The 12,500-nt window shown below is 46.3% G+C and overlaps 2 protein-coding genes across 4 annotated transcripts in view; one reads left to right on the top strand and one right to left on the bottom strand.

The window, feature by feature from the left end:
- Nucleotides 1–4,066, bottom strand: part of rasa3 (RAS p21 protein activator 3) — a 31,826-nt gene extending 27,760 nt beyond the window's left edge. For both annotated transcript variants that reach the window (XM_083691113.1, XM_083691114.1), the window contains exon 1: nucleotides 3,841–4,066. In XM_083691113.1, coding sequence (XP_083547239.1) covers nucleotides 3,841–3,895 — 55 coding nt within the window. In that variant the 5' untranslated portion in view covers nucleotides 3,896–4,066. The remainder of the gene's footprint in view (nucleotides 1–3,840) is intronic.
- Nucleotides 4,067–9,288: 5,222 nt separating this feature from the next.
- Nucleotides 9,289–12,500, top strand: part of tpp2 (tripeptidyl peptidase 2) — a 15,849-nt gene continuing 12,637 nt past the window's right edge. For both annotated transcript variants that reach the window (XM_083691486.1, XM_083691485.1), the window contains exons 1-7: nucleotides 9,289–9,490; nucleotides 10,329–10,457; nucleotides 10,583–10,678; nucleotides 11,237–11,341; nucleotides 11,649–11,773; nucleotides 11,984–12,147; nucleotides 12,394–12,500. The exon at nucleotides 12,394–12,500 is cut by the window's right edge and continues 48 nt beyond it. In XM_083691486.1, the coding sequence (XP_083547612.1) occupies nucleotides 9,326–9,490; nucleotides 10,329–10,457; nucleotides 10,583–10,678; nucleotides 11,237–11,341; nucleotides 11,649–11,773; nucleotides 11,984–12,147; nucleotides 12,394–12,500 (891 nt within the window). In that variant the 5' untranslated portion in view covers nucleotides 9,289–9,325. The remainder of the gene's footprint in view (nucleotides 9,491–10,328; nucleotides 10,458–10,582; nucleotides 10,679–11,236; nucleotides 11,342–11,648; nucleotides 11,774–11,983; nucleotides 12,148–12,393) is intronic.

Genomic DNA, 12,500 nt, shown 5'->3' with positions numbered 1-12,500 from the left:
ACACACACACACACACACACACACAGACACACAGACACACACACACACACACACACACACACACACACACACACACAGGATGCAAGGCTCAGGGTACGAGGCCCAGGCTGTGCCCTCTGTATTGTGTTTGGAACCCGGATTATACCGTCCTATTGAGGCTCAACTAAAAACACTGTCAACGTCTCAATAGTCAACAGAGCTGTGTTTACACCCCGCTGCTTTCCAGTGGACTGACTGGCCCCATAGGACTGAATGCCAACACACACACACACACACACACACACACACACACACACACTGATAAGCGGGCACACACATACACACAGATACACACACAAACACATTCATCTGGTCTCTGAGTCTAAGTGTTGCACGGAAGTGGCTTCAGAGGATGGTTTAGCAACTCTGTAGATGTGAGTGCCATTGTGCTGTCTCTCTTGTGTCTTATTTCATGTTATAAGCTGGACGACATCTGACACTTCCTTTAAATACACAGACCAGGCTCGTTCAGAAAAACAGACATTGTTGGAGGGTGTGTGTGTGTGTGTGTGTGTGTGTGTGTGTGTGTGTGTGTGTGTGTGTGTGTGTGTGTGTGTGTGTGTGTGTGTGTATGTATTGCCGGTTGGTTGGTTGTGAGTTCTTTCACTTCCTGTGTGAAGTCATCATTGCCTTTCAGGGAGCCCTGACATGTCAGGGGTCTTTTCCATCCAAACACCCTGGCTGTCGCCTCTCGCTCCTCTCCCCCTCCCCCTCCCCCTCCCCCACCCCCTGCATCTCAAATACGGAGTCTGGACTCTGGAGGAAGTTTTGGGAAACTCTGCTGGTCAGCTGCCAAGGCAAGGGGGGGCCCTCTGGAAACCCAACCTCTCCTCCGCTGCCAGCCCGGCCCCCTTTCTAAACCCTCAACTCCAAACCCCACACCCACCCTGTCCCCTTCCCACCCCACCCCCTCTACCCCACCCCAACACGGTGCCCAACCCAACCCCACTTCTAGTTTCTACCTCATCAATCTCTCTCCATCCGGGGGGTGTAGAGGGGAGTGTCTTTAGCTCTGACATGGGACCCCCAGATCGGAAGACCCCGCCTATCCTGCACTTCGCCCACTCAGAAGTGCCGAACGCGCCCACTCTCAACTTCTCCAGTCAGCCCCCTTTGACCCATATATATCTTCATCACCCTCCTCCCACCCACGCACTGTGTTGCCAGATTGGGCTGTTTTTTTAGATTCTTTTAAGTGGATTTGGCAGTACTTAGGCTCTGGTTGGGGATGGGAAGTGTCAATGAAATCTGGCAACACTGCTCCCACCCACGCACTACCCAGTGGCCTGGAGGACGGCACTGGTCAGGGTTCCAGCTGGGGAGTCTCTGTACTTCCCAACCCCAGCTCTGAAGCTCTCTCCTAGGGCAGAGGGGCATGGAGTCGGTGGTGAGGGACTGGCCACAGCTTGACTGCCTGACTGCCTGGCTGGCTGCTGTACTGCTAGTTAGTGTGAGAAACACAACCTCTCTCTCTCTCTACTTCTGAGTGCATCTGGTTCACATTAACTTGTTGCTATGCAGGAAAAAACAGACACACTTCTTTGTAGTCCATCCAGCCAATCAGGAAGTGATTTGGAGGCAGTTTCCTGTTTCCTGTGTTCCCCCGGACAGTAAGGGCCAGGCCCAGTAGCCGGGCCGGCGCAGTTTCCATAATACATGTGTTCTTTCAGGAAACTGAGGAGAGCCCTCATCAGAGAGAGAGAGCACAACAATGAGACGTCCTCTTTCCCCACCTCCGCCTCCTCATACAAATATGTGGCAGATTCTCAACTCTAAGTGAACCTTCAAACTGCGGTCACTCCAGCCACATAACAGAGGTCTCTTAGCCCATGGTCAAGCTCTGCTGGCCGGCCCAAGGCTCCAGGAAAGACCCCAGTTTCTAGGCCTACCGGGTGGATGATGGCTAAAGGCACACAGACATAGCTCAGGATGCAGTATGGTGCAACAGTTACAAAGACACACTGGGGACCAGTGGTTACTGGTTCAGATCCACCAGGGAATATGGTGCTGGGCAACTGAGTTGGGGAAATAAATAAGACAGTATTGACAGTAGATTCTAGATTCATTAGGCGCTCTGGAGACCCTTAGGGAAAAAATGGTGATGGCAGACTACAGAGTTTATTTGGGATAAAGGATGCTGTCTCATTTCCCCTGCAGTCAATATAGACTACAGGCTATAAACATGTCTCCTCTATGTAATACAATGGTAATAACCTTTACAAAAAAGGAAATAGGGTGCTTATTATTGTTTTTCTATCCATCATGTCAGCGAATAAATCATGTAATAACTTTCGTCCTTGGAGCAGAGATTGCAGCCAGGTCAGTGTGAAACAACAAAACAAAGATATGTTGGCTTTGAAAAAGAGTTTAAACTCTGTTGTGTGATAAGATACCATTTATGAGCCATTCCTACCCACTGCCAAGTGCCAACATCAGCCGAAACGCTGGTCTGCGTAATGCCCATGCAGGGCCCAGCAGCTTGGCAATCGTGGTCTTGCGGTATACATCCCCTGCAAACGTTGCATGGAAGCGCTTGTTGGTCTGGTGCAATCTTAGCGCTGGCGCTGCGTTTGGAGAGATTAGATTGCCAAGAGAATGACTTGACTTGCTCTCCTTGCGACCTAATCTTGGCATATGTTTACGTTTGTATGGACTTTAACTCACAGCAGCTTACACACCAAGTAAACACAGGTAAAGGAATGTCAGGAGCCTATGAAATTATTCAACCGATGTTGGTTATCTGTCGAACGGAATGAGGAAAACTGGTTATCTGGCATCCGGAATGTCGCCATGTAACTCCGGGCATCATTCATACCCCCACCGCTCCTAGTCTGTTTCTTGTCGTTTTTTTTATGTTTCGTGTTTAAAGTCAAAACAATCATGAGCTGCACCCACAGGCAAACCACAAGCCGCTATGGTGCCTGTTTTGAGTCAAAACGAGAGGAGGAAGTTACAGTGTAATAGACCATCAAAAGGTTAAAGAGCACAGATTAACATCTTAGACTATAATGTACTGCTATAAATAACACACACTGACATACTTTGAACACATTTGTTTTGATTATCATATTGTGCATAAAAACAGAAATATGTTAAACCTCCATAGATGAGCATGCTACAGCGCATTCATATGGCATTATTATTGCAAAGAGAAGCTTTTACGCAGGCCTGGAATCCAGCCGTCGAATGAAAATGACTGTTGGTGACGGTGACAGTAGGCTACCAGAGACATGCTCCCTGGATCTGCCACGAGCTGCGGCGCAATGGAGAGCCGAAACAGAACACATATCGGCTGAATGGGCAAGAGAGGGACGGACACACAATCCATAAAGTGGGTCTCCTCCATCGAATAACAGTCCCGTTTATTCGAAGCTCGGCGCGGGGAAAAAGTAGGGAAACCGAGCCATCTGGCTATGCAGCTGTTTACTGTTCCCTCCAGTCTCCAGGCTTGGCTGGCATTGTCGCGCTGTTCTACCACACAACACCAATACACATTTCGAATAGGCTACTGTAACACATAACACTATTTTGAATTGGATACAATCGTTGCTACGACATATTCACAGACCAAGCCACATAATCCACTATTGCATTTAATAATCGGCGCGCAATTACAATTTACATTTCTATTGACAAGCACTATAGCGGGTGCGTGTGATTTGAATTACAATATGGCAAAGAGAAGGGTCTCGTGCGCCCCCCTCAAATCCCAAAGCCCGATGCCTTCTGGCCCGTTAATGTAAAGCCACGGAAGGGGGGCCAGGGAGAATTTTCTGCCTTTGCCTCTGTCTCTTTGCTTACCTATTTTTATTTTGACGCTCTGGAAAACCCGGAGCCCTTCCTCTTCGACCGCCATGCTCGCAGCCCCTCGCTTTCCCTTTTAGCTTCTGGACGGAGACGTTCCTCCACTGTGCGCGGTGTCTCTTTCCAGCGCAACGCAACTCAATTCCAGTGGCGGTATGGTATGGCTATGCGTCCCGGACAGCGAGCATTCCCCGAGCCGACCACTGCTAGAACGGACTGCTCAAACTCGCTGAACACTTCCAGTGGGGGTGGGGTTCCACAGCACCTTCTCTACAAACGATTGAGTGCCAATGGGCCGACGTCATGCAAGGGGCGGTTCACATTGAATGGTCCCCCGGTCAAGTTTCTCACAAGGCGCACTGGAAACGGATTGGGTCAAAACCGGCACAGTATGCTGATTCGAATTGAAAGCGGTGAGAAAAACATATTAATGAAGAACATCAAACAACCAAACCTGTCCTGCCTTAGTTGAAACATAGACTGAGGCACCAATTGCTGATATGCATGCATTGCACTGCTACTGTAGGTATCTTTGGCTGCCCTGTAGGCTGTGTGTACATACTGCAACCTCTACAAGGAGAGCTTAGACTTCATTGCATGTACAGCTGTAGTAGTGCACATGCCATAACCACAGGGTTGCTGGTCCAGGGTCAAGCCCTACTTTGGCCGTTCCCCCTCAAACTGTGTGTGTGTGTGTGTGTGTGTGTGTGTGTGTGTGTGTGTGTGTGTGTGTGTGTGTGTGAGAGAGAGAGACAGAGAGAGAGAGACACACACAGAGAAAGAGAGAAAAAGTGAGAAAGTCCTGTTGACTGTGAACTTGGGCTTTGCCTTACTGTGGTCATAGTGGGACTGTGATAGCATGACTGAGCAGGGTTTATCTGCGACACTGGGAGAGGATGGAGAGGCCATAATCAGCCCAACCTTAAGCTCATTGGCCGTCTCTCAAAGTCAGTCCCTCAGAGTAACCCTGGTGCTCTAATTAGCCCCAGTCTAGAACACTCTCTCTCTCTCTCTCTCTCTTGCTCTCTTTCTCTCTCCCTCTCTGCCACGTGCCAGCCCAACTGTGATGATGTGGAGGAGCTCTGTCAAAACATTACATCACCACACTGCCACTTACTGTAGGCCTACTGTTTTGATGACATGGCATGCAATGGAACCAGGCAGATTCTAGTAAAGCATGGCTAAACTTCACTTACGACCCCCTGTGTCTTCAATATGCAAACTCCCCCATGAAAAGCTCTAGCCTAAGGCTCGGGCTGTAAGAACCAGCGCTACCAGCGCGGTGCTCCTTCTCGTTAGCCAAGGCAGTGGGATTAGCCGTGACTCCTTTATCATAGCCCTAAAGCTAATTATACCGCTCATCCCTCACGTCAGCCGGGTTACACACACCCACCCAGCCTCACATAACATAAGCGCCTCTGTAGAACAAGGTAGATGATGTCATACCAGGTCAATAGCCTACTCTACTGTATGTGGGGTGTGTGTTGTTTATTGGTCGGCTTAGGGCGCCTCATGACCAGCTGCCGGGCTCCAGAGTCTGCACATGCTTCAGCCAAGCCCCGTTGATCAGTTGAGGCTGGTGGAGGTAGAAATTGAAGGACCGGCTCAGTGTATTACCACATTAAGTGTGCGTGTGTGTGTGTGTGTGTGTGTGTGTGTGTGTGTGTGTGTGTTGTGTGTTGTGTGTTGTGTGTGTGTGTGTGTGTGTGTGTGTGTGTGTGTGTGTGTGTGTGTGTGTGTGTGTGTGTGTGTGTGTGTGTATGTAGGCCATACATAGCTTACAGTACATCCACACATGGATACAGATCTGGAGCCAGGCTACAGCACCTCATGGCCATTTACAGTGCCTTCGGAAAGTATTCAGACCCTTTTTCCACATTTGTTTGTGTTATAGACTCAATTTAAAATAGATTAAAAGAATTTGCCATCAATCCACACACAATACCCCAGAATGACAAAGCGAAAAACATGTTTTTTTAAATTTCAGTAAATTTATTAAAATTGAAATACAGAAATACCTCATGTACATAAGTATTCAGACCCTTTGCTATGACACTGTTAAAATGAGCTAAAATGCAAACATGTCACCAACAAATCACTCAATAAGTTGAATTGAGTCCATCTTAATGCAAGGATAATAGTTCATGTAATTTTGGAATTAATATTGTTGTTTTTATAGGGTCTCTGACTGAGTCTATAACACAACAAAATGTGGAAAAAGTGGTCTGAATACTTTCCAAAGGTGCTGTACATAAGCAAAGCAGGCTCCATGTAATAAAGGTGTGATCAACCACATGCAAATGCAGCAGGGTGGAGTTCCGTTAAATAAGATGCTGCTGAGGGCTGCATGCAAACTAACTGACAGAGAGACCGAGGAGGACTGAGCCGATGACATACACACTTATTTTAGTCTGAGCAGCTATTGACGGCAACGCCCTGTGGTTTTACGTGTGTGTGTGTGTGTGTGTGTGTGTGTGCATGTTTTAGAGAGAAGGAGAGAGTACATCCTTACTTTGTGAGCTCATTCTATCTCAGTGTATTCATGTATGAAAATCAGTGCATCCATGTTCCTGTACAAGAGGTGATTATATTAGCACATGGACACAATTGAGTGTGTGTGTGTCTGTGTGTGTGAGAGAGAGAGCTTCCATGTGTTTTTTTTGTGTGTGTCAGCGTGTGTGTGTGTGTATGTGCGTGTGCATGTGCGTGTGTGTGCGTGTGGTGTGTGTGTGTTTGGCACACTGAGCCATTGAGAAAGAGGACAGATGTTCAGTCTAAGCAGATTATTGGGGGGATGCTCGGCACTGTTTTAATACGCCACACAAGCCAAAAACAACAGGAGGGAGAGAGGGAGGGGCATCACCTAAAAATAACTAGGTGTAACTGCCCCTCCCTAATGCATCACATCAACAGTCATTTACATACTGTACACATGGACTCTTTCTCTCTCTCCCTCTCTCTCCCACTCTCTCCCTCTCTCTCCCCTTCTCTCCCAAACACATTTGCATACACTTTTATTTAACAAACAGGGGGCAACAGGGAAATTGTATATAAATGTATATATACAGTATGTGTGTGTGTGTGTGTGTGTGTGTGTGTGTGTGTGTGTGTGTGTGTGTGAGAGTGAGAGAGAGAGAGATGGGGGTGGGGGAGAGTTTGGTCAGAAGGCACAGATGAGTTGGCCAGATGGTGATTGGCACATACTGTATAAAGCTGATCCTTGCATTATGGAAAAGACATATAGGAAACGATTATACTATCGCTCTAAATTACAGTGCACGTAAGCAGCACAATGTGCATAGTAATAAAAGCAACTGTACAGGGATTATTTGGCAAAAGGAAACCAGAGTGTTCCACATTCTCAGCCAAAGACCGTGAACATTTTCAAAGGGTACTGTATATAACATTGTCATAAGAATGATGTGATATATGTGATATAACAAAACCACAAGAACACTTATGACCATTAAATAGATTTGTACAGCGTGTCATTTGAACAATGCTTTGCTCTCTTCTTCTCCGTCCAAGCTTGTTGAACCCTCAGTGAAGTTGCACACTTTTGATGACATGGAGCAACATGAGGGTGGAAATAACATTGGAGCAACGTTGTGGCAGCAAGCAGCGCTGTTGAGGAATGGAGGAAGAAGGGAGGAAAGGAGGGAGAGAGGGAGAGGGAGCCCTGACTGTCTTCTGTTTTCCTTTTCTCCTCTCCCTCAGTCGCTCCACGGCCCATTACACATGACATTCTCTCCATCTGTCTCCTTCCTTCCCAAAACACAACAAAGAAAAGAGGACGGACAAGTGTGTGTGTGTGTGTGTGTGTGTGTGTGTGTGTGTGTGTGTGTGTGTGTGTGTGTGTAGGCTGTAGCCAATGACTCAGAAGGAAGTCTGTGACTGGGGTGCCAGGCAGAGTGCATCCTAGTAGTGTTAAGCTTATTCATTTCATTTCCTTCATTGACGAGGAAGAACTGGATGTGTAAAACCAGAAAGTGTATTTAATACCTTGTGTCAATTTTGGTTATGTTTTTAAATGAGTCAAGATGAAGGAGAGGAGACAGGGAGACACAGTACAGTAGACTACATGTAGGTGTTGGTAGGTCTGGAACCCCAAGCACTATCAATATGATTAAAAGACAGGGAAAACACACATACAGTAGTTCTGCATATATGCCGACATGACATGTATATTTCCACTTCAAACATCCGTAACCAGTGCATAACCCCAACGTTTGCCAAGAGTGTGTTGTGCTCCAAGACGTGCCAAGGGCCCCAGGCTGAAACTTTGAGTTTATCTGGAAACTACATCTTTCGTGCCCATCAGAAGTCTAGATGGAGCTATTGCAATATTCTCATTTCTACCCAGTCCTTTCCCTCCCATGTAGAATGGCTGGGTATACTTGGTTCCCATGGTTAGGTAGCTGTTGAGGGTAGTGATTTGCTCATTATAATCTGTCAACATCCATCATAGTGTCACTTCTCCAAATGCCCTGCTGACTATCTTGACTGACTACTTCACTATATTTACACAACTCTGCACAACAATCAACGCTATTTTGGAAGCAGGTCATGAGTATGCCTTGATAATGCCAATGACATAGCATTTCTTGGTCATCTGCATTTGATGGTGTAAATAACGCTTATGTCAATCACATGTCAATGACAATTCTTTTCAATCCTTTTTTATTCAATCCGACTGCCCTCAAAAATCTAAATAACACAATGATTCAGACTTGAGGCACTTGGCCAGTTGAGTTGTATGGCCAATCAATTACATTAATTGATCGAGTCACTACCAGGGAGAAAATAAAACAAGAACCTACATGTCCATCCATACAGGCCTACCGCTCATCTAGAGACGCCACTTGCTAAAAAGTCCTCTACTGCCCCTTAGTGTCAAATATAATGTGTTGCTGACTTGCCAGTCATGGGTCACTTGTATTGGGCCAGAGTGGTATATTAGACTTGCGCCAGTTCTTGTGCAAAGGTCATCTCACAGATGATCCAAATAGCTAACAGACTCAGCAGTCAGCAACTATTATATGGTCAGAATTTCATATCTCCCACTAGATGTCTTTCCTCATCCACCACATCCTTTCTGTCTTTTATTACTGTTGGAAGAAAGTAATAAAAAAAGAGATGATAGTGAAACAGAAACACATACTGTATGTGTTTATCTGTTACAATACAGAAAGATAAAGGCAAGGCAGCATCGTTTGAATGGGACTTTATACAGAACACACTTATACTGAGTTTAATTTTTTCCCAAATTTCCCAAAACTTGACCAACTCTAGTATCAAAGCAAAACATGAATAATATATTTGTTATTTGTTATTAACACAGTTTGGCACTGGACATCATGATTTCTATGAAGTATGAAAAGTGTCCTGTCTCTTTAAAGGTCCTCCTCCCCGGTCTCCTACACTCCATCGGCGGTCTTCCCCATTTTCGCTGCTATTGTTTTCATTGTCACTCTGTCAGATCATGGCTGCCCATTCTACCGAAGAACCGTTCCCCTTTCACGGGTTACTTCCCAAAAAAGAGACCGGTGCTGCATCTTTTCTGACTAGGTTCCCGGAGTACGATGGACGGGGTGTTCTCATCGCTATCCTCGACACTGGCGTGGACCCAGGGGCCCCGGGGATGCAGGTAAATCTAGCCCGGTGCCTGCTGTGAATATTAGGCCCCACTCATTGAGACTTGTAGCTAGTAGTTACCCTTCTTTGGCTATTCTTCTCTCTAGCTCTAGTTACCGAGGCAGTTTACAAGATACTTAGTTAGTCAGCCTGTTTTTGAATAGCTGTTCTAGTTAGAATGTTCTTGCCATTTGGTATTTGAATGGACTGTGAGGTAACATTAGCTAATGTTGATTAGCTAGCTAGCCATCCAGCTGTCTAGCCGGTTGAACAGAATGTTCAGATACGTTTCGCTACCAATGGAATGACTGGGTGACACTGACAGTCAACTGATATGTATCGAGGTGACTAACTGGTGATTTCTTCATCGCCCCAGTCCAAAATAGATTGTCATGTTTCAGCCATCGCTACAAACACAGTGACAAGTCGGTTCCTATACTGAAGGGCCACCATAGCTACGTATGGATTGGGGTGGTTGAACTTGGTTGTACGCTGAAAGAGGATCAAGCATCTGTTGACAGGTCTCACCCAACTGTCAGAGGCCCAGTCTACTACTGTCTAGAAACCTCCCACTCGTCTCTGCTAGACACGTCCCCACTCCACTATCAATAGAACAAGGAATGCTATATTAGATTGATAAAGCCAGGGAGATAAAACCAGTATAAGTGTATGTCATGGTGTTCCCAGAGTGTAAACACATTTTGTTTTTCTCTGTGGGAAGTGTGTGTTTGTGTTTGTGTGTTTGTGTTTGTGTGTGTGTGTGTGTGTGTGTGTGTGTGTGTGTGTGTGTGTGTGTGTGTGTTTCTCACAATGTTTCTCATCTTATGTTACCCTCTTCATCTGTCCTGCAGACGACAACAGAGGGGAAGCCAAAGATCATTGACATCATCGATACGACAGGGAGCGGTGACGTCAACATGGCCACCGTGGTGGAGCCCAAGGACGGGACGGTGGCCGGGCTCTCTGGCAGGACACTAAAGGTCCGCCTCCTCGCCTTCACACTTAATGCAAACTTAGATTTGTATGTTTTTTGTGTACCCAATAGTACCCCCAAGCCTTCTGAACCCCCCCCCCCCCCCTCTCTCTCTCTCTCTCTCTCCCGCAGATCCCTCCTGCCTGGGTCAATCCATCAGGGAAGTTTCACATTGGAGTCAAAAATGGCTATGAGTTCTTCCCTAAAGCTCTGAAAGAGAGAATACAGGTACAAAGCAATAGCAAATAGATTTACTGATGTGTATAAATTACATGATTTACACTTTTGACTAGGGTTGGGCGATGTTAACATTTTCTTATTCATGATTTTACTTAAATAACACAATTTACAAGAATGTTGTTCATTGCTGAAGAGACACGTCAGTGTCAAAATTGACTGAACTGCAGCACGGCAATATGGCTTTTGTTGTAAATAGTTTGGTGTAACAAAGAGACATGTTTTCACCGCTGGATGTGCTTTGCCTTGCAAAAAGCGGGATACTGGTCTCACCTGGAGTTTTAAGCACTTTTCCAGACTAAAATAACAAATCACGATATGTGCCAAATATCACAATATTCAGTCATATTTAATATCGGCCCAACCCTACTTTTAACATGAGATGCTGTTTTGTTGACTGACTGAATAAAAATAATGTGTAGCCCTATGGGATGTCATTACTGATAATGACCTACTGAAATATTGCAAGGGCAAAGTCTATGTTGTATGTAAATGCATAAGGAGTAGGCCTATGTGTGGTTTGATGTTTGCTGATATATTGACTGACAGAAAGAGCGCAAGGAGAAGATGTGGGACCCAGCACACAGAGCCGCCTTGGCAGAGGCGAGTCGCAGGACAGAAGAGTTTGACCTCGCTCACCCCTCCCCCTCACAGGTCAGAGACAAAACTGTCAACCATTCGCACTGATGCTCAAGATCAACTTAAATGTGATATTTACAGTGGGGCTGCGCAAGTCATGGAATTTTGGGTGTTGGTCAATCGTCATGCAAATAATGGATGTAATGGTCGCAGCCCTTGTTTACAGTGTGTGTGTATGTATGGACAGTAGATAGTAGGGTTGTATTGTGTTTCTTAAAGAGTGTGTTATGTGTGTAAGCTTATATGCAAATATATACAAGTGTGTGATTTTGCATAAATTCCATTATGTGCATAGCTTACCTTACTGTGTGTGTGTCTTCAGATGGAGAAGCTGCAGAAGGAGGAGCTCCAGTGCCAGTCGGAGCTGCTAGCCTCTCTGGAGAAGAAGTACAGTGACCCGGGGCCCGTCTACGACTGTGTACTGTGGCAGGATGGAGTCTCATGGAGGTGAGAGGAACCCTGCTGCATTCATTCCCTTCTTTTCTCCTAGCCTTCTGGCTGCCTGCCTGCCTTCTCTCCCTTTCTTTCCCTCTTTCCTTCCTTCACTCCCTTTTCTTTTCCAACCTCTCTTCTTTCATTCCTTCCACTATGCCTGCTTTGTCCAATGATGACCCCTGAATGTGTTCCATAACTTCCGTACTTGTCTGTGTACTCCAGGGCTGTAGTGGACACTTCGGAGTGTGGAGACTTGTCGTTGTGCACTGTGCTGGCCCCGTACAGAGACATGCAGGAGTTCGCCACCCTGGGAGACGCTGAGATGCTCAACTACTCCATCAATGTCTACGACGAGGGCAACACCCTCTGTATCGTCACCAGCGGAGGTTAGGGTTAAAGGTCACGGGAGGCCATGTTGACTATTGAAATCATTTACAACTGTCAGGGCTGCTTTTTTTGCATAGTCAAAATATTCCCCCCTTAGTTGTCATCTGTCTCACCTGTTTTGCAGCATTATCTGTTCCCCAATATAATTGTTAATTATATAGATCTCAATCCCATATATCTCAATTTGCATACCCAGACGCATACACAGATGCAGTACAAAGAGCTTGTGTGTTGTGTGTTTGCAGGGGCTCATGGAACACACGTGGCGAGCATCGCAGCGGGTCACTTCCCAGACGAGCCCGAGAGGAACGGTGTTGCCCCCGGCGCCCAGATCCTCGCCCTGAAGATTGGG

The sequence above is a fragment of the Argentina silus genome, assembly GCF_951799395.1.
Source record: "Argentina silus genome assembly, chromosome: 19".
Taxonomy (NCBI): domain Eukaryota; kingdom Metazoa; phylum Chordata; class Actinopteri; order Argentiniformes; family Argentinidae; genus Argentina; species Argentina silus.
The sequence above is the reverse complement of the archived record's forward strand: the minus strand, read 5'-3'. Positions and strand labels throughout refer to the sequence as shown.